This window comes from Amphibalanus amphitrite, unplaced genomic scaffold, assembly GCF_019059575.1.
Source record: "Amphibalanus amphitrite isolate SeventyFive unplaced genomic scaffold, NRLGWU_Aamphi_draft 000638F_arrow, whole genome shotgun sequence".
In the NCBI taxonomy this organism is placed as follows: domain Eukaryota; kingdom Metazoa; phylum Arthropoda; class Thecostraca; order Balanomorpha; family Balanidae; genus Amphibalanus; species Amphibalanus amphitrite.
The window spans coordinates 134,802-155,697 of record NW_024882132.1 but is presented as its reverse complement, the minus strand read 5'-3'; the positions used below and the strand labels follow the sequence as shown (position 1 = coordinate 155,697).

The following is a 20,896-nucleotide window of genomic DNA, read 5'->3' as shown; positions in this document are numbered from 1 at the left end:
CGACAAGAACGACAACTGCTCGCCGCCACTAGCTGAGCGGCGTCGGCAGCTGGAGCCGCCACCACCGCAGTGGCTCCTTCTGGCCGGCCAGTCAGCCCACAACGGGCGTCCGCCGCGTCCGCGCAGCACTCTAATTAGGCCATTTGATAACGGTTTGATTAGGCTGAATTCTGTGATAATTGCCGGTGTAATTACGGCCTGGCGCAGTGATAGGGCATCGGCGCCTAATGATACGGGCGGTAATCAGCGGCAGCTCGGCGCCGAGCCGGGCCGCCGGCGCAGCTGCCAGCACCGGCCGACCCGGCCTCTGAGGGTGCCGGGCCGCCGGAGCAGCTGCCATCGGCCGGCCCGGCCGCTGAGGGTACCGGCAGTACCGGCGCAGCTGCCACCGGCCGACCCGGCCACTGAGGGTACCGAGCCGCCAGCGCAGCTGCCTCCCTCAGCCGCCGCCGGCGGAGCTGCCGCCTCCCCAGCCGCTGACGGCGTTGCCAGCATCATCGAATCACGACTGACAGTCAGTAACGGCGGCACGGCGCCCGGAGCTGCTGGAGCCCTACCCACGAGTCCACGGTGGGGATCGCGAGGCCTGCTTGGGCCAAATTTCACCTTCAGCCACTTCAAAACGTTTCAACCCCAACACCAGGACTGCCTCCACCGGCTGAGCCCGTCGTCTAGAGTGAGGTTTAGTGGTAGCTGGTTCTTGGTCTCACCCACTCACCACAGCGATCTCCCTGATCACAGGCGGGCTGTTGATGGCGCTCAGTTTATTATCACCGACCGTCCCCTTCCCCGAGCAACAACAGAGAGCAGTAGCAGGCCGCGCCGCGCCGGCCGTCATCACAGGCACCGGCGCCGTCCAGACGTCATCCGACGTCATCCAGGCCGGTGGCGAGTATCACGCAGTCCAACAACAGGGCTCGCCCGACCGACGGGGCGGTTCCCCAGTCCACCGGAGTCGGGCACCGAGCGCCACACCCGGCCCAAACACTATACCTTTGATCGCCGAGTGGATCCATGGAATCCACTGTGCGCGGCCGCGGCGGGCGGCGCATCACGCGGCGCGCCAGATCTGTCCCGCACACACTGCACCGGTGTACAGCACCTAAATGTCGCGCTTATTGTCACAAAGTCGATATATTTACCTAACACGCCGGTGCGGCCGGCACGCCACGCCAGCCGCACCCAGCGCCACCTATCAACAGTTTGCGTAGTTCGAGTGGAACCCGCCACCGCTAGGGGCGTCACGGCCGACGTCATTGCGCCTTGGACTTGGGCCGCCGGAAGATGAGGAACTTGCGCTTGGTCTTGCGGTGGTCGGCGTCGTCGGCGACGGAGCTGGAGTCGGTGCCGGCGTCCTCCTCGTCGACGGTGGAGGGCGTGTTGGAGGCCACCTGGCGGAGGCGCGGGCCCAGCTGGGAGGCGGCCACCGCCGCCGCCGAGCTGTCCAGAGCCGACTCCGAGCGCGACACCAGACGCGTCATCGCCTGGACAGGGCACAGAGCAGGGTCAGGGGCCGGTGCTGAGTACTGTACAGGGGCAGAGACAGGAATCAGGGGCGGGGCAGTACAGACCCAGGGTCAAGGGCGGGGTAAAGATAACAGACCCGGGCCAGGGACACAGACCCGGGTCAGGGGCGGGGCAAGGGACGACCGCCTGGACAAAATCAAGTCAGGAGTGGCGGCGCACAGACACTTGACGCGTGCAGTAGATGTGTAGTAAGTCAATTACACGAAATACACCCACCTTTTGAACAAGTAACAGCCGGATGTGCGTAGGCCAAATATCAAGTGCAGGACAATTTAAAGGTAGTGTGCCACCTTTGAAAGATTTCCCATTTTATTTTTCCTAGGATAAGAAGCTTCTGTTTTTACCTAATATCGCAAAAAAATCAAAAATGGGCCTGGAATACTGCCTTTTTCGCCTAAAAGTTTATCGGTTTTTCGATATGTATAACAACTGTAGTGGGCTCACCTGCAAACAGGCGTCGGCCAAGCGTCGGCAACAATCGCGAATGCGGCGCACAAGTGACAATAAGCAAAGGTCATTATAGTGTTACGACCATACGACGTACGGGAATGAGTTATCAGCTGTCTAATCGTAGACAACACAATGTCGAGCCTTAAACTGTAAGCCTGTATTGGTATTGTTTCTTTTATTTGGCTGTCGAACATTATTTATGGTTTGAAATATGATTTTATGTAAAATAATTGATATGAAAAAGCCGTCTCATAAGTTATGACCCCATTTCACCACACGCAAGTGGCAGAAATGACAATGATCAGCTGACGCATTTTTCTTGGCCGAAGTCAGAGCGCGCAGCCCGACGCACCACCACCGCACCACAAAGTATGAGCAGAAGCCGCGCCCAAAGCCAGGGCCCCGGTAACGTGAGGTAGCCGAGTCGGGGCAGCGTGCGCTGACCCAAGCCGGGGCCGCAGCTTTGGGCGCGGTCTACCACATCCCCGCGGGCAGCCCCGGGCTATCACATGACACCGGGAGGACGCGCGGCTCCGGCTTGGATCAGCGCACGCTGCCCTGACTCGGCTACCTCACGTTACCGGGGCCCTGGCTTTGGGCGCGGTCTACCGCACCACCTAACAGGCGTGTTCGAAACCGCAGGAGCTGATGATGAACGGGTTTATCGAAACTTGATTGGATGAGCATATCGGTAATAGCGATTTCAGTGTGTGCATTTATTGTTCATAGTGGTGTGAAATGTGGTTGGGGTACGACCGACAACCCGTCGGGGCGAATTTCGCACTGGGGTACTCAAAATTTGAAGAATTTAAGACGTTTCCATGAGTTTTGAAGGTATGGATAAGTTCTAAAAATCCGGTTCTCCTTATCTGGGCCATTAACTCCATACGGTCCAGGAAAGCTGGCACACTACCTTTAAGATCAACTGATTGGCGGGGAGTCCGTCGACAAAACTACCGCCCGTCCGTGCTACGGTCACCGTCTATGGTACAGTCCGTCCGTCTTCATAGGAACAGAGCACCCTACCTACATCATACCCGGTGACACATTATGGACAGAAGTCTCTCGTAAAGCACTCCGCACTGTCCGGCCCACGGTCCACCCCACAATACAGCCCAGTGCGGGTTACCGCTGCCCTCCGGGCCCCCCGTCCGTCCTCACCTCGTCCTTTGCCGTCGGTACGGCCGCGTCGTGGCTGTGCGACTTGACCATGTTGCCGCGCCGCAGGGAGGGCGACTGCTGACCAGCCGGCAGGCGGGACTGCAGCGAGCCGCCGGACGGCTTCAGACTGGGGACATACGGACAGGGACCAGTCAGAGGGTCATAGAGACACACCACACCGTAAAACACAGAGAGGGAGCCACTGCAGCGAGCCGCCCGACGGCTTCAGACTGGGGACACAGCCGGGGGTCGGTCAGGGGGGAGGGACACCACACCTCACCACACTGTAAAACACAGGGAGGGGGCAACTGCAGCGAGCCGCCCGACGGCTTCAGACTGGGGACACAGCCGGGGGTCGGGCAGAGGGGAGGGACACCACACCACACTGTAAAACAAAAAACTGAAACACACTGTAAAACACAGGGAGGAGCCACTGCAGCGAGCCGCCGGACGGCTTCAGACTTGGGACATACAGGGAACGATAAGAGGGGTCACAGAGACACGACACGACACACCAGAAAACACAGAGGGCGACAGTTGCGGCAACGGTCAGAGCGAGCAAACGTACCCACGGCTCCCATATGTGGCCTAAAAACACCTTGGGTACTAATTGGCCACAGCAACTACAGTGGTTATTTGGTGTTGCTTCAAGTATAAGCTGTCGTTCTGCTTACCCATAATAACACCTATTGCGGTTTCGAGCAAAATACATTCGTACTAACCTCGGCTTTCAATTCACTATGCTAAGCCGTTATACTGTGCATGTCATATGCCAACCTGCAGCCAGCTACAAATCTAAAAGCTACACAGGAAGAAATAAAAGAGTTCGGATGATCAAACAGTAAAACTTTGAATGTTTTCCCACAGTCTGCAGCCTCAGCAGCGTTCGATCAGAGGCTGGCGCTCGCGGCGCGCGCGTTCCCACCTGCCGGCGAACGCAGCGATCGAGTCTGGCGACCGAGTCTCGCCGTCCGGCGCCGAGCCGTGACTCGACTGACTCGAGTCGCGCTCCAGCAGCCGCACCGAGCCGTAGCTCGACTGACTCGAGTCGCGCTCGAGCAGCCGCGAGCTGGAGTTGACCTCGTGCAGCCGGCCGGCCGAGGGCACCTCGTGGATGGATGAGGTCTGGCTGGGGTCGCGCTCCAGCAGCCGAGACGAGCTGGAGCGCTCACTGACCGCGGAGGCTGCCGGCGGACACAGACAGGTCAGAGCCGGGAGGACACTGAGAGCGGAGGCTGCCAGCGGCACACAGGTCAGAGTCAGAGCCGGGAGAACACTGAGACCAGAGGCTGCCGGCGGCACACAGACAGGTCAGAGCCGGGAGAACACTGACCGCAGAGGCTGCAGAGGCTGCCACAGGGTCAGGCCGGTCAGGTCAGGTCAGAGCTGGGGCGGACACGCAGTTGACAGTTTAAAACATAGCGAGCATGGTAAAGACAGGGGACGATATTCGGCTAAGACAGGGGTCGGAACCAGAGGGGAAGGTGGAGACCTTCGTGGGACAGGGGACGAGGATATGCTACGAAGGAGTGGGACAGAGAACAGGGACACGGAGACAAGGAAAGGACACGGAGACGAGGAAAGGACACGGAGACGAGGACAGGACACGGAGACGAGGACAGGACACGGAGACGAGGACAGGACACGGAGACGAGGACAGGACACGGAGAGGCACAGAGACGAATACAGGATAGAAACGGGACACGAATGGCGAGACAAGTGATAAACACGAGACTGAGTCAATGGTAAGGGGGGAGGTCAACCCCCTAGCAGCAGGGGGTTGACGATAAACAAATACAATAGTGCCGTACTCAATCCAGCAAAAGATCGTCAACTTCAACATTCGACAATTGTCTACGTTAACAAAAAACAGTCAGCCAACACATGCGACAATGTAAACAGGTAAGGACGGGTAACGGGTGAGGGTACCATGACATCGCAGCCACCACACGGTGGCGGAGCTCCATGTGCATTCCAAGCGGTGTCACACCATGCCGAGTTATGGGGACGCCGGTCGGCGGCGGACCGGCCGCCCCGCGGACGGCGGCACGCGGCGCCCGCACCCGCCGGGCCGGGCCGCCGCGGCACACCGCCGCCCGGAGTTATCAACTATCTGCAGGTGGCGCACCGGCCGCCGCAGCTGGCGTTAGAAAGCTGTGGGCCGCCGGACGTCCTCCAACTACGTACACAGATACACACAGTCATGAGCGGAGCTCATCCTCCGTCGATTTTTGGACTCAGAGGTCACGCGTTGGGCGCTCAGCATTTGGACATCTGTTTTCAGCATGATCACATGTTAATCGCTCCAAAGCTCCACATCCAATCTTAAAGCGCGACGAGCTCCGAAACATTAACTGGGATAACAGGTTTCATCCTTTGATATCGTTTAAGAAGACAGGACTGTACTATATTCTTCTGTTTGGCAGCTCCACAAATTTCCCAGAGTTCAATGTATAACGAACACATCGCAAGACACCAAATGGCACATTTTCAGACCACCGTACAACCGTAACCGTAAGTACAACCGTAACCGTAAGTACAACCGACGACACAACCGTAAGTAACCGGTCGGGGACTGAGCGGCTCTCCCCAAAGACACATGTTCAGAAAACACCTTGGCAGGGGAAGTGCTCCGAAACAGACGCACCGACCCAGGGAAGGGACCTTGGCTCTCCCCGGCTCCAGCAATGCCGGGGCGGGACGGGGACAGTGGTCTCCTAAACACACACACGGGCACAATTAGTACTCCGAAAGACAGAGATTACTGAACAGGAGGGGGCTCCCACTGCGCACACCTACTGGGAAGGGGTCTGTGGTCCCCCCCCCCATCCACGCACAAATAGTCGCAGCGGCGCCAACAGCCGCGCCCAAAAGGCAGCTGCTGGCCAAGGCCGACGTCCATTTGTGACGGCGGCGCCACGCGCGGCGTAACGACAGGACGCCGGCCTACCTGTCCGGCGGGCCCGCGTCGGTGCGTATTTCCGAGCCGCAGTGGCCGGGAAGGCGAATAGCTGAGCCAGCACGGTGCCAAAATTCCGCAGAGCTGGCGACACCGCCGGCCCGGCCCGGCCCGGCCCGCCGGCAGACGCCAGCTGCACGCACTGACCGGCACACCCCAAACACGAGCGGGCTACGAGCCGACGCACCCCGAGCAAACCCCGAGCAGACACACCCCGACCAAAGCTGAGCCCCGAACACACACCCCGACCAAGCCCCGGCGGGCCACGGATACACACAATCCGACTTAAGCCGAGCGGACACCCAGCAGACACTACCCGACCAAACGTAGGACAAAATCGATCGCCTAAACCCTAGCTCAGGGCACAAATTACCCAATACGCAATCAAACCAGCACTGAGGTTTACTACCAGACCCTTACAGCAATTCGCACGGGATGTGAACTGAAACGTACACTCAAAGATAAGACGTCTCACTGAACGGTTGCAGTTGCACATGCTGACCGGTTTAACACGGATCTAAGCGGTAATCGGCCAATGGTCAAGCACTGACCGGAACAGTTGGTGGTTCGGGCCCGGGAGCGTTCCGGTCTTCCGTCAGCGTCCCTCACATTCCGGGAAAACTAGGGCGAATGGCGCACTTAGAGTGGCGCTCGGGTCCGAGCCAACCTTATGACGGGCGCAGCGGTGACCGGCCGATGTCAGACTCTGACGTAACTCAGATATTCTCTACTCAGGCGTGCGGTACGATGCAGGCACGAGCATACGCTGAACGGAGGAGAAGCGGGGTGCAAATCAGCAGCAGCTAGGTCCGCCCCGCCTGCAGGGGTGACTGCGGTGCCGAGAACTAAAAACTATCCGGTGGCGGCATACAGGTGGACACAAACTAGCCTTGCAACAGAATAACTGGGCGCCGGCGGCGGCATACGTGACTACTACGGCTAGCTCGCTGCTACGACAGGGTGACAAAAACCAATCGATACCCAGACGGGGAGCGTGCGCGGCCCGGCCGGACCGACTACCCGGGCCGGGGCGGCCGGCCGACAGCACACCGCCCGCGGCGGGGTCAGCGCGGTCAGCGGCGGGCCCACAGAGAGTGCACACACAGCAGCCGGCGGCACACAGCCCGCCCCAAGCCGGCGGCTCGGCGCGCCTCTCTCACCGCCGCAGAGGAGGGCCGGAGTGGTGTCGGCGCGCCGCAGCCGGCGCCGCCGCTCGGCCAGCGCCGGCGGCAGGCCCGCCGGAGCGGCCGCGGCGGCGGCGGCCGCCGGAGGCACCGGGCCGCCGCCAGAGTTGAGGAACAGCAGCGCCGACTGGCTGACCAGCTCGGAGACTGCAGCCGCAGGGCGCCGGCGGTCAGTCGGGTGGGCGGGGGACGGGACCGGTCCGCAGGGCTCCACCGGCCGTCACACGGGTGGGCGAGGGGCGGGACCGGTCCGCAGGGCTCCACCGGCCGTCAGACGGGTGGGCGAGGGACCGGAGCGCGCCGAGGGACGGCGCCCGGTCTACCCGGAACACTGTGATGTGCTAGGGATTCTGACCTTAAAGCCTACCTACTGGGCATTGCATCGACGACGTACGTGAGGGACTGCAATACACCTAATACAATTGGTAAGGCACAAGTAAAAAAGATACCCGGCATATTTCACGACAGATTTCGGCTGTCATACATAACGCACAGAGACCCGCAGTGGCTGAGCTGTTATCGAGTAATTCAGCCTCCTGGACCCCGGGACAGCCCGCACCGCGGTGACAATAGGGACGCCGCCGGCTCGGAGGGTCGGAGGGTATCCCCCTCCCACAGCCCAGAGGACTGACTGACAGAGCTACTCACTCGCACTCTGTCCGAACTGAGAAACACTGTCGGCGTCCGGCTCTTCGTCAGACTTCCGCAGCGACGAGGCTGAAACCGGGCAGACCGCCGTATCAAAACACCAGTCTACATTACACAAACATGACTTCTGCAAAGTTAAACAAGTTCATAAGGCATGTTTAACAGCCCCAGCGCGGTACAGACCACTGCATCTCCATCACTCTCGACCATTGATCGGAGTAGCGATACGCACTGCGCCCCTGCGCCCTCCAGAGTACATCCCGTCAGCTGACCACAGTGCTCAGCCCTGATCCATACAGTCCAGTCCAGCCCAGCCCTCTACAGTCCCTCCCCAGTCGACCGGCCGGCCCCCCACTGACCTGTTCGCGGCATGCTGCTGATGTTGCGCTGCAGGGTGCGTGTCAGCGACTCCAGGTACGGCAGGCCCGGGTTCTGCACCACCTGGAAGCCGCAGATGAGCTCGATCTGGCGCCAGCGGTAGGTGCGCTCCTGCAGCTCCTCCGTCACCTCCAGCAGCGCACGGCGCGCGTGTACGATCGACGTGTCCACGTCGTTGACGGTTCGGCCGTGCGTGGAGACCAGCGCGCCGTACAGGCTGTTCTGCTTCTTACGCAGCTTGTCACACTGGCGAAGGGGGGGGGGGGGGAGGGGGCGGGTCGGTGGCGGCCCAGTGCCGGCAGGACACAGCGGCCGATAACGACACCAAACACGGGCCTCTGCCAGGTGCTACCGTAGGGGAGAGTGGGGCAAAGCGGCCACCCTAACGTTTCTAACGATGCCGACGCTTGATTTTTAAACTTGGAAAGATTCTTTCTATACCAATGTGATCCCTATTAAATTGTCTTTTATTCCAACTGCGTTTCATTTCCAAAGGCGTTCACATATGGGAGATATTGACAAAACTTTAAACCTATAGCATATTGGCCACTTTGCCCCATCCCTGAGGCAAAGCGGCCACTGGCGACTTCTCAAGTCCCGATATGAGAAACAGAATAGTTGCCTCATGCACGACTAGGGTATTTGATGGTGACAAGGTTTAAGGGAAGATGGATGTTTACTTTGTTATCTTCCCACCTATTGCTAAAGAAAGAAATAATTTTCTTGGAAAAACATTTAATTGCATAATTTGGTAACTCATGTAACCGAAAAGTGGCCAAGATGAATGCATGACGACACATTTGAATATAAATAATGTTTTTATCCAGATGGAAATAACTTATGGCCAATTGGGGGCTGGCCACTTTGCCCCGGCCGCTTTGCCCCGCGCTACCGTCCGAGACAAAAATATTCCAGCTCAGCTATTAGTGGGGTAAAAAGCATTAAAATTGGTAGAAGGCATATACGATAACCACGCAATGCATGGACAAAAACGCTTGTAAAAATTCCAAACGGTTATGGAATAAAATAGCATTTAAAAATTGTAAACATAATTGGTAACCTGACAAGAAATGCTTTTCCGTGTTTCACAGAACAATGGCGATGGGCCTGAAACCCCGGTCTGGCTCATTCGAACGACCGCAAAGAGAAGTATAATTGGAAATCATAAATTGGAACTGACGCCAGCTGTGGAGGGCTAAAACGATGGATGGCCGCTTTGCCCCGGGTGGCCGCTTTGCCCCACTCTCCCCAACAGTACCTCAGCAGACATCCACATTCCACACTGTGCCAGACGTGAAAAGAAGCGAACAAAGGGGCAAGAACGTGCCTCAGAACTCAAACAGAGCTGCCGGCAGCCCTGCGGAGCACCACAACGCAGAGGGCCGCCAGCATAATTGCCGGCTGGCGCTCTCACCATGAGTTTGGCGTCCTCGAGCTGTCGCTCAGCCTCAGCGCGCTTCCTCTGGTGGGCGCGCAGCTCGAGCTCGTAGGTGAGCTGGAGCCAGTGCTGCAGTGCCGGCGGACAGTTCCAGCAGCGGTCCTCGAGCTCGGCCTCCGTGGAGCGCAGCGCCTCCGTCAGAACCTGACAGACAGAGGAGGGATACAGTGGCTGGGGGCGGTACAGTTAGAACCTCCGTCAGAACCTGACAGAGGAGGGATACGGTCACAGGGGGCGGTACAGTTAGAACCTCCGTCAGCAGAACGTTCGCGACCCGACTGACCTCAGCTGACCCCTGCGATCCGACTGACCTCGGCAGCTGACCTGCGACCCGACTGAACTCGGCAGCTGACCTGTGACCCGACTGACCTCGACCTGTGACCGGAGCCGCTCGAGCTCTGTGGCGCCGACGGCGTCGCTGTCGCCGCCCGTCAGCCGCTGCTCCAGGTGCCGGTTGTGGGACGAGACCACCTCCTTCTCCTTGTTGGCCCTGTCCAGCTCCACCTGAACGGGACGGGGGAGCGGACACGGTCAGTAGGGCACACACGGTCAGCGGCTCACCGGGAAACACACAGTGAGACACACACGGTCAGAGGGACATGCACAGTCGGTGAGACACAGACGGTCAGCTACACACACAGTCACGGGGCACTCAGTCAGCGGGACACACACGGTCAGCGGGACACTGGGACACACACAGTCAGCAGGGGACACACAGTCAGCAGGGAACACACAATCACCGGGACACACACGGTCAGCGGAACACACAAGTCAGCGGGACACACACAGTCAGCAGGGAACACAGTCGCGGGGCACTCAGTCAGTGGGACACATACGGTCAGCGAGACGCACGCGGTGACAGCGAGACACCGGGAAACACAGTGGAAGGGACATACGGCGGTCTGCACAGACGGCAAGACGTCACCGCCGGCTGACCGCTCCATACAGACAAACCCGACGCAGGTACCTTATACACACAGCAGGTCTGTGTGGAGCAGCCCATAGCCCCCAGACACAGACCGGTGGCTGCTGAGGAACTGCCGCCACACACGCAGACACACATCTGCCTACGGTGCACGCGACAGGCTTGTGAGGGTATATGAGACGGACCGGACCAGCCTCCATGGCCCGGAGACGTCGCCACCTGACCTCCATCGTCCACCCTACATCGAGCCCCCACACCCGTCCCTTATCCCGGTTATCCATCCTCCCCCTCCCTCCCACTCCCCGGCCAGACCCGTCCCCAGAGATCCCCCCCACAGAGCCCGGACCCAGTCACCCGGAGAGACCCCCCAGACCCCCCCCCCCGGCAGACGGCGCCGCCCACCTGCAGTCCGAGCAGCGTCTGCTCGGCCTTGGTCAGACTCTCCATGTCGGCCGTCATTTTCAGCATGCGCCGCTTGAACTTCTGGTTCTGCCGGTAGACCAGCCAGCAGCCCACGCAGACGACCAGCAGCAGTGTCAGCAGCAGGGCGTCCTTCACCAGGTTACTCGAGTCTGGGGACACGGGGCGTCCCTCACCAGGTTACTCGAGTCTGGGGACACGGGGCGTCCCTCACCAGGTTACTCGAGTCTGGGGACACGGGGCGTCCCTCACCAGGTTACTCGAGTCTGGGGACACGGGGCGTCCCTCACCAGGTTACTCGAGTCTGGGGACACGGGGCGTCCCTCACCAGGTTACTCGAGTCTGGGGACACGGGGCGTCCTTCACCAGGTTACTCGAGTCTGGGGACACGGGGCGTCCCTCACCAGGTTACTCGAGTCTGGGGACACGGGGCGTCCTTCACCAGGTTACTCGAGTCTGGGGACGCCCCTCGAGTCTGGGGACACGGGGCGTCCCTCACCAGGTTACTGTCTGGGGACACGGGGCGTCCCTCACCAGGTTACTGTCTGGGGACACGGGGCGTCCCTCACCAGGGTACTCGAGTCTGGGGACACGGGGCGTCCCTCACCAGGTTACTCGAGTCTGGGGACACGGGGCGTCCCTCACCAGGTTACTGAGTCCCGGTATAGGGGAGCGTGTCTCGCCAGGGCGCTCGAGTCCCGGTAAGGGGAGGGCGTCCCTCACCAGGGTACTCGAGTCTGGGGACACGGGGCGTCCCTCACCAGGTTACTCGAGTCTGGGGACACGGGGCGTCCCTCACCAGAGTGCTCGAGTCTGGGGACAACATGCCCTACTGTTAAATGTCAAAAAGTCGATGCCCGATGCCTAACCCCTAACTGGGCACATGAAGCCAGCAGGCAATCATTGAAATGCTGTTTACTTTCTGATGATCCTACCGGATGGCATTTCTGCTACAATATCACACAAAAATAGAAATATCATACAGGGTGGTATTTCCGTTAGAACATCACAGTTCACACGGACATAGAGATACCATACCAAATAGAGACCCCCTGACAATCCAATCACAAGCCACCCGCCGCGTAGATTACCATCTCCCACCATACCGGTCGGCACACCGGGTCGACGCCAGCGCGAGCGGCCCACCGCGCGGCCGGCGCGTCGTTACCTTTCGGAGGCCCGAAGAGCACGGCGTCCATGGCCTTGAGCATGATCTTCTGCTTGTGGCGCGGGTCCTTGATGCCCAGCACGCCCGACAGGTAGTGGTTGTTGTTGACCGCCAGCCTGGCGACACGGCACCGCAGTTCGGTTAGTGCTGCAGGACGCACTGTAACATTTGAGGGGCACAGTTTACAGTTTGTACTGCCACGGACCACGGGCTGCCGCTTGTGCGACCACGGGGCATGTGCGGCAGTTTGAACAGTTTGTTGTAGTTTCTGGTGTAGTCTCCTATCCGACCATCGTTCGGAGCGGCGCAGCGTCGCCCATATTGGGGACCTCCCAGACACCATTCCTGACCAGAGCGGCGCGGCGTCAGCCACACTGGAGAACATCCAGACACAGATTGTGCGTCTTGGAGCCTGGAGGAGGGAGGGAGACAGGAGAACAGACAGCAAACCTGATCAGATCTGTGCCGGGGCAGGAGAGGTGGCAGTGTGCCTCGAACGGCCCTAGACAACCCCACTGATGGCTTCACATGCCGCCGCACAGCCGGCAGCGCAGGTCACTACAGACAGTCGCCGAGCCAACTGAACCAAACGGACAAACACCGCACCAGACGGACAATCTGGACCACGCGGATTAACTGGACCAGACGGACCATCTGGACCAGACGGACTAGCTGGACCAGACGGATGGACCAGACGGACCATCTGGACCACACGGAGCTGGACCGGACTGACAACTGGACCAGGCGGACTAACTGGACCGTGGGTCCGGCTTCCCTATTTCTGGCAGAAGCCATTCATTGCTGAGAGAGTTGGAGACAGGGTCTGTTCCAAATCAAATAATAACCTGCAGTGCGCGGTCTGTTATCCTACTATTTGGCACAGACCCAGGCCGTAGAAACTGAGCTCACTCGAACTCCGACAGCATAATGCTCTGTTTCAAAACAGACAAACACAGCAGCACGAGAGTTATAATGCATGAGGCATACATGTAATAAATAAACCAGATGAAAGACCATTCGCGCCCTCGCAAAATAAACATTAATCAAATGCAAATAATTGAATCTCCGAGTGCCAAGGACAGGTAATGACATGTTGAACAGCCTCAATCTGGCCGTTATAACTCACATTAGGTAATAGCACGAGCCTGGACCAGTGTTCGGCCGGACTGCCGCGTCACTCGGGCCATTACGGGGAGGCCGTGTCGCAACTGGGAGCCTGTCGTCATCCCGGGGAGGGGGAGACACGGCCCGACGGAGGACGGTGTCGGCACCTCCGACAGAGGCCTCTCCTACCAGCGACCACCGCCGGCTACCGAGAGTAGAGCGCGTCCCATCCCACCCACCGCCGGCTACCGATAGTGCGGCGCGTCCCACCCCACCCACCACCAGCTACCGACGGTGCAGCGCGTCCTGCCAACCAACGCCGCGCAGGCTCATACGGTGCCCCAACTCGCAGGCGGCTGCGAGACGACCCGTGAGCCGCCTCAGCACATCGCCGAGCCGGGCACGGTCGAACGCATCGAGCCTGTTCGGGCCGGACCGCAGCCGGCCGGCTGCTGTAAATAGACACCGGCGGCTTTTGTCTGTCGCCACCGGTGCGCCCCAGCGGCGAGCCTAACCACAAAGCAGCCACCATCACAATACATCGCGGCACCGCGCTGCACTGGCCAAGGACAACAGCGTGACACCAGAGCCGCCGCCGCGGCCGCCGGGAGCGTCACGGCGCCACCGCATCACGGACAGCACCGTTCAGGTGTATGGCTGCGGCGGCGCTCCGAACCCCTCCCGACTCTCCCGAGCACCGACCATACGACCCCGCCCGACGTGCCGCCACGGGTTCGGTCAGGGGCGGCGCGGCGCCTCTGGTTCTCGGGGCGCTCATCAGCATGCGGCGGCCGTCCTTCTGACCATCGTGAGAGACGAACGAGAGCCCCTCAGTGGTCATCAGCGGCAGAGACAAAGACAACTCGGGCACTGCGAGAGCCCCAGCCCTCAGAGACAGGCAGACAACCCAACAGCAGTGACTTCAGAGACAGCAGACGGAGCGCCCAGACAGCGTCCCGGCGGCTCGTCCTACTCCAGCTCAGCGCCCTCGGTCCGGTCGGCCGGCGCACCGCACCGGTAGTCAGGGAACGGTGACAGCCACAAGTGGCCCGCTCAGCGCGCGCGCTCGGCTCGGCCCGGCCCGTCAGCCGAGCCGGCGCGGCGCCGCCTCATCTCCGACCGACTGACGGGCGGGGACGGGGGCGGGGGCGGGGGCGGTGCGCGGAATGCCGGCCGCCGATGGCACGCCGCCGTGCTGGCCGTGCTGAGTCAGTACGTGCCCGGCGGGACGGCTCGTGACCGGGTCAGGACTGGGGGCAGACGGCAGGGACGACCCGTGAGCGGGTCAGGACTCAGGACTGGGATCAGACGGCTGGGGACGGCCCGTGAGAGCGGCTCTGGGCACCCGCAAACGCCTCAGAGTCCGACATCTCTGTCCAGGAGGGTCAGCCGGGACCGGCAATCAGCGCAGTGCGCCATAACAAACCACATCGGTCACGGTGCCACTCAGGTCAGGTCACAGGGGACCCTCGGATTGTGGGCGCCGGCGCACCGTCCGTCGGGACCTGTTGACGGGTCAGGTCGCGGGGGACTCGGGGTGTGGGCGCACTGTCGACTGCCGGACCACCGCCGGGGCCGCTGTCAGCTGTCACCCCCGGCCTCTGCAGCGCGGATCTCCTTCTCGTCGGTCGTCACGGCTCAAATGAAGCACCGGCGGCCTCCGACGGGGGCGTGGGCGGGGCGGGGGCGGGGCTGAGTGGGAGGCGCGGCCGGACTGCTGCCAGCAGTGACAGAGCCCAAACGTCCCATGGAGCGCCGCTGCCGACCCGACGTCCCGCCCGTCCGACTGTCTGACTGCCGACTCGACGGGTACCCATGACCATCTATCGACGGCAGACCGTCAGCCGCCGACCGGAGCGACGCACAGAGTCTCCCGGCCGGGACGGATGGCGTCGGTCAGGGCCGCCGGCCGGCGCTGCCAGCTCCCCAACACCGGCAGACAGCTGCGCCGGCCGCCCAACAGCGCCGACCTTAGCCTGTCGGGAGCGGCACGCGGCCGGCGCGCAGCCGGCGACAGGCGCTCCGTCCACCCCGCCCGTCAGCCCCATACACCGCGGCTGGGCTTACCCCGCCAGCCGGGCGGCGCTCGTCTGAACGGCGCCGGCTCCTGTCAGCCACAACTGCCACCTGTTCACTGCTAAACGGCTATTGTTCAGTTCAGAAAACATTCATTACAACCTAACAATAAACATATATGGTAGAGGACGGTACATGTGGTACAAGAAGGTAGCTGACTGGTGTTGTCTGGGTCCGACATATTTTCTCTAATGTGATGAAAGTATCACGTCTAACTACGATCCATACCTTGCAATATACCATACCAATGATGCAGCAAAAAGTGACCGGAGCTGCTGCGTCCCAGTAACCACAGACCTAGTACGCAATGTAGCCAGTACCCCTACTGACCTGGGCAGCGCCGGCCTGTGTCGCGGTACAGGTGACCCCCTACTGACCTGGGCAGCGCCGGCCTGTGTCGCGGTACAGGTGACCCCCTACTGACCTGGGCAGCGCCGGCCCGGCGATGTGGTGCAGCTCGAAGGTATCGCGGTGTGTGTGTGTGGGGGGGGGGGGTGACCCCTACTGACCTGGGCAGCGCCGGCCCGGCGATGTGGTGCAGCTCGAATGTGTCGCGGTACTGCGGCAGGTGGACGTGCCGCACCAGCCACTCCACGGTCTGCTCGGTGGTCCAGTTGTGCACGGCCGAGCGGCGCCAGTGCTCCCACAGCTCGCGCACCGACACGGCCGTGTCCTGGCTCTGGTCAGAGCGGTGGAACAGGTCCTGCCGGCTCCCGTAGCCCTGCACGTAGTTGAGCTCCTCGCGCAGAAACTGCCGGCACCAGGGACACGGACCGTCAGCGGCGGGCGCGGAGGGACCGGGACACGGACCGTCAGCGGCGGGCACGGAGGGTCCAGCAGTGGTACCCTGGGTGGATCGCAGGTCAACACGATTAGAGCAAGACGTTCAACAATTTACAAAATAAGACACTGTTCGGCCAAACCGGCTGAATATACGCAAAACAAAACAAACCAGAAAAAAACAATTCAATAGGAAAGGCATTAATCGAAAATTTTAAAAATGCCATATAAAAAACAGCGAACGTGTATCACAAAATAAAAATGAATTACAAAAACGAGGTTTTGTAATTACAAACTACCTCACCAAGCAGTGCCCTGGGCCGGGACACTGCTGCAGACTAATGGAGTGCCCACTACCTCCTGATTAACAACCCGAGGACCATTCATTACCCGTAATCAAACAGCGCGCCTGAGGCTCTAAAAATGGCACATGGCTAAATCAGTGTAGTCGTAGTCGAGTGTATTGGGTGCTTCTCCCGCGACCGTTCCAACCACACTGCCAACCCTCTCGCACGACTCGGCGCCGCCGCCACCGCGACTCGGCGCCCCCGTCGCCACATATGTAACAGGACACCCCCCTCTAGACACATTTGTCAGTGTCGGCTAGACGGCGTCCCCCAGGCGCGTCTGGGCCACGCGGCGTCTCAGCCGGTCACACAGAGCCACACATAACTATAAACTACACGTCCCCCTGATCTTTAAGATCACACATCTCCACGTACACACGCAATATGACACAATGCACTACATCAGACACTTAAGACACGAAAGACGAAATACTTTACAGCAGTCAGCCGATATTATTCGGTACTAGTACACCGAAGCGTTCTGGCGGAGCCCCCACTCTTGCACTACGTCGCGGTTCAGTACTGTTCTGAGCCGGTGGCTCCTCAGAGGTCGAGTGCGGCAGCTCCACCTCTACAGAGGGATCAGTCTCACCGACCGCCGATGAATGCTCTGACGCACCGAGCGACATAGCCGGCTCACTGTCGTCCTCGATCGGGGGATCGGCCGCCGTCGGCTGTCCCGTGTGCCGGTGGCGCACGCACCTAACGTGCCACGGAGCACCGTCAACTTCGATAAGCTGGTCGGTCACGATGCGTGTGACGGTGCCAGGCCGGGAAACGTCAGTACAGCGGGTCGCGGGCCCGCGGCGCCGCACCCACACCAGGTCGCCCTCCCTAAAGCCGGCTCCCCGCTCCGAGTCTGCAGGGAGAGCCGGCGGCGGCCGGTCATCCTGTCCGCCGGCGCCGGTCACCGGCAGGTCACGTCCGACACGACGGAACACGCCGGCGGCGGGAGCACTCTCAGGCTGCGAGCCATCTCGGGGCGTCATGTTGTAGCGATGAAGCGATTCAGCTATGGCACACCCTTTCCGAGCTGACATCACTTTAATCGTCCGGTGATGACGCTCCACGATGCCGTTCCCACCTGCCTCGTGCACCGCCCTGAACCGCAGGGTCACGCCCCACCTCGCCGCGAACGCTCCCATGCGGCGACCACGGAACTCAGTGGCGTTATCCAGAAGCAGTTCTGCTGGCGCCCCGTGCTCCAGAAAGACGGTTTCGAGATGAGCAGTGATCTCGGCCGCATCTGACCGGCGCAATCGCCGCCATATTCCATAGCGGGACGGACCACAGTCAACCACGGTCAGATAGTGATCGCCACGGTAGTGTGTGACATCGATGGCGAGACGCTCCCAGGTCAGTTGAACGCCCAGTGACCCGTGTCGCCAGCGGGTCGGTGCCGGGTCGATTGACTGGCACACGTCACACGTCCGAATCACTGCGCGCACCGCTGGCTTAGTGGCCCACCGCTCTCCGTCACGCCGCAAGTACCAGAGCGTGCGCCTGACACCCTGGTGTCCAATGTTCTCGTGCACCGCTCGAATTTTTGCAGCCGTGTCGGGGTGTGTGGACTCTCCATCCGGCGCCACTGCAGCCGCCACCGGCACCGCGCCTGTCGCCGTTGCCGTTTCCTCCTCTGCCCTGCAGGCTCGAAGCCATTCCTTGGGCACGCGTGTCATTTCGTCCGCCGGATTTTCATCTGACTTGACCAGCTTGATGGTGATCGTCAACTGGAATTCAGTCACCAGCTCACGGATGATGTCCACCCGTCGGCGAATCAACATCTCGGCATGAGCTTTTGTCCGGAGACGCGACCGGCCGCTCAATGCGTCACCGACCCACTTATGAACGGTCGCCGAGTCCGTGCGGAGATCGATCACTCTGATCCCCCACGCGATCGCCATGTTGACGCCGCTGAGCGCCGCGTCCAGCTCAGCCATATTTATATGCATGGCTGCCTTAGTCTCCGGCCGCAGCCAGCTCCCGTCCTCCACTACGCCGCCTTCCGGATCTTCCAGGACGACGCCCGAGGCGAGGCTGCTGGCGTCTGTCCATACGGTCAGCTTTTCACCCGTCAGCCTCCAGGGTCCACGGGCCGGGTCATTGGAGGTCACCCTTTCAGCCACTTGGCTGACTTGAGCGCGCAGGTCCGGGTCGTCGATGGGGTCATCCCAGCCCTGACTGAGAGCATTAGCCCGTCTCTTTAGCCAGGCCGCAGCTGGACGCAGCCAGCCGGCCACTGGAAGGTGGGAAACCAGCTGGCCGCACCATGCAAACAGCGCCCTGCGCGTCATCACCTCTGGCGGTGCGCCGACGGGGTTGTCCCGGCGCCACTGCAGCTCTCCCGAGCGCGAACAGCTCACCCGCAGCCCCAGCATTCGAGCGCCGTCAGCCGGGCGCTGCGGTGGCTTGCAGACAAGGCCGTACCGGGAGAAGTGCTCTGCAACCTGCTCCGCGGAGATGACGTCCTCATTCACGAGAAGGTCGTCAACGTACGGGAGAACGCCCCGGCTGACCGCCTCGCTCTGCTCAAGTATAGTCCGCACCACAGATCTCATGATGTTCGGAGCTACATTCAGCCCATATGACATGCGCTGCAGGCAGTGAAGCTGACCGCGCACTCGTACGGTGTGGTATGGCCAAAGCCGTCTGTCCAGTCGGAGCTGCATGTAGGCCTTTCTCAGATCGAGCACTGCCAGTCGTGAGCCGTGCCGCCGCCAGCGACGGAGTTGCTCTGCGCACACCTCTGCGTCTGCTGTATGGGCGGTGACGTGCCTGTTGAGTTCGCGATAATCCAATACCGGCCGCACCTTGTCCTTGTTGGGCTGTTCAACCGCCATCAGAGGTATCAGACCGCGCGCTGGGCCGTCCACTCGCTCGTCATATGGCTGCAGCCACCCCTCTCGAGCCCACAGTTCCAGCTCCTCGTCATAGGCTGGCCGTGCTGCGTCCGGCACTTTGTACTGGGCGACAGTATTGTGGAGGCGGTCCGGGCCCTCTCCGTCTGTCCACTTCCAGGCCACCGTCCACTCGCCACTGTCCGCCGAAAACCGGGCCGTAAAATCCACGGCGTCCACTGACAGGTCCCCACGGTCCACACTGGCGGCCGGCGCCGCCCCTCTCACCGGACCCGCCCCCGTCACGGGCGCCGTCCCTGCCGCGGCCTTGGCATTGGCCGCCACCACTGCCCCATTTGTCACCGGCCCTGCCGCCGCCGTCTCGCCCTGCACCGCGGCCGCCGTTCCCACGACTTTAGGGGCCACCGTACGCACAGCTGGCGTCGCCACCGCCACCGCCGCCGTCGCTGCTGGCGGCGCCGTCTCCGTTGGCACCGCTGTCCCAGCAGCTGGCCTCGCCCCTGTCACCAGCGGCGGCACCGCCACCGCCGCCGTCGCTGCTGGCGCCGCTCCTGTCACCACCGTCGGCACCGCCGGCGCCACCGCCGTCACCGCCGGTGCCGCTGCTTCCACAGCCGGCACCGCCCCCGTCACCACTGTCGGCGCCACCGCCGCTGCCGCTGCCGGCACCACTGCCGCACCAAATTCCACGCCATTGGGCATCTTCACACACACCCCGCCCAATGCCACAATACCAGACATACCGAGCACCACGTCCATGCCCAGCGGCCGATCGGGTACGACCAGGGCCGTCAGGCTCGCCCGGTTCTCCCGGTGCTGCACGGTGATCTCAGCGATGCCCAGACAGCGCAGCGTCCCGCCGTTCACGGTCATCATGTTGACCGGGCGCGGTGACCAGTCCGAGCAGGCTCCAGCATGAACGAGTGTGTCCGTGCAGCCCGTGTCCACTAGAGCACGGCACTTACGCCCGTCCACGCTGATCCACACGACCGGAAGTGTGCGCGCTACTGATTGGGAGACGGCGCTGGCGCTGACGCGGTCTCCCGACCGTTTGGGCACCTTCTTGCGATGTGACCCACCTGGTCACATACCCAACAGCGCGGCGGGGGGCGGCTGGTTCTGCGCTCCGTCGGCTCACGGCGGCTTGCTCTGTCGACCTGCTCACGGGCCGCTGCCGCCACCGTGGAGGTGCGCTCGTCACTGAGCACTGCCCGCGCCCTCGTCAGAATGCTGGCCAGGTCCAGCGCCTCTGCTCGAGTGCCGGCCCGAATCGCGCTGCGGACGGTGTCCGGCAGTCCAGCGATGAAGGCACACGCGAGGGCCTTTTCTGATACACCTCCGTACAGCGTGGCCAGCCGGCGCAGGTCCGCCAGATATACGTCGGCCGACTCGCCGGGCTGCAGACGGCGGCTGGCATACGCGTCGTAGGCCGCCAGCGGGTCCATGGCGAAGGCGTCGTACAGCGCGTCCCTG

General features: G+C 61.4%; 1 protein-coding gene across 6 annotated transcripts in view; it reads right to left on the bottom strand.

Annotated features, from left to right (window-relative positions):
- Positions 1-749: 749 nt before the first annotated feature.
- The window catches only part of LOC122363758 (stromal interaction molecule homolog), a 45,143-nt gene continuing 24,996 nt past the window's right edge, over positions 750-20,896 (bottom strand). For 3 of the 6 annotated variants that reach the window (XM_043333370.1, XM_043333368.1, XM_043333371.1), the window contains exons 4-14: positions 15,948-16,189; positions 12,259-12,374; positions 11,073-11,242; positions 10,115-10,249; positions 9,722-9,889; positions 8,289-8,553; positions 7,930-7,998; positions 7,258-7,428; positions 4,064-4,322; positions 3,139-3,265; positions 750-1,484 (exon numbers count right to left, since the gene is read on the bottom strand). In XM_043333370.1, coding sequence (XP_043189305.1) covers positions 1,254-1,484; positions 3,139-3,265; positions 4,064-4,322; positions 7,258-7,428; positions 7,930-7,998; positions 8,289-8,553; positions 9,722-9,889; positions 10,115-10,249; positions 11,073-11,242; positions 12,259-12,374; positions 15,948-16,189 — 1,953 coding nt within the window. In that variant the 3' untranslated portion in view covers positions 750-1,253. The remainder of the gene's footprint in view (positions 1,485-3,138; positions 3,266-4,063; positions 4,323-7,257; positions 7,429-7,929; positions 7,999-8,288; positions 8,554-9,721; positions 9,890-10,114; positions 10,250-11,072; positions 11,243-12,258; positions 12,375-15,947; positions 16,190-20,896) is intronic. The other 3 variants (XM_043333374.1, XM_043333373.1, XM_043333372.1) reach the window with 1 other exon arrangement.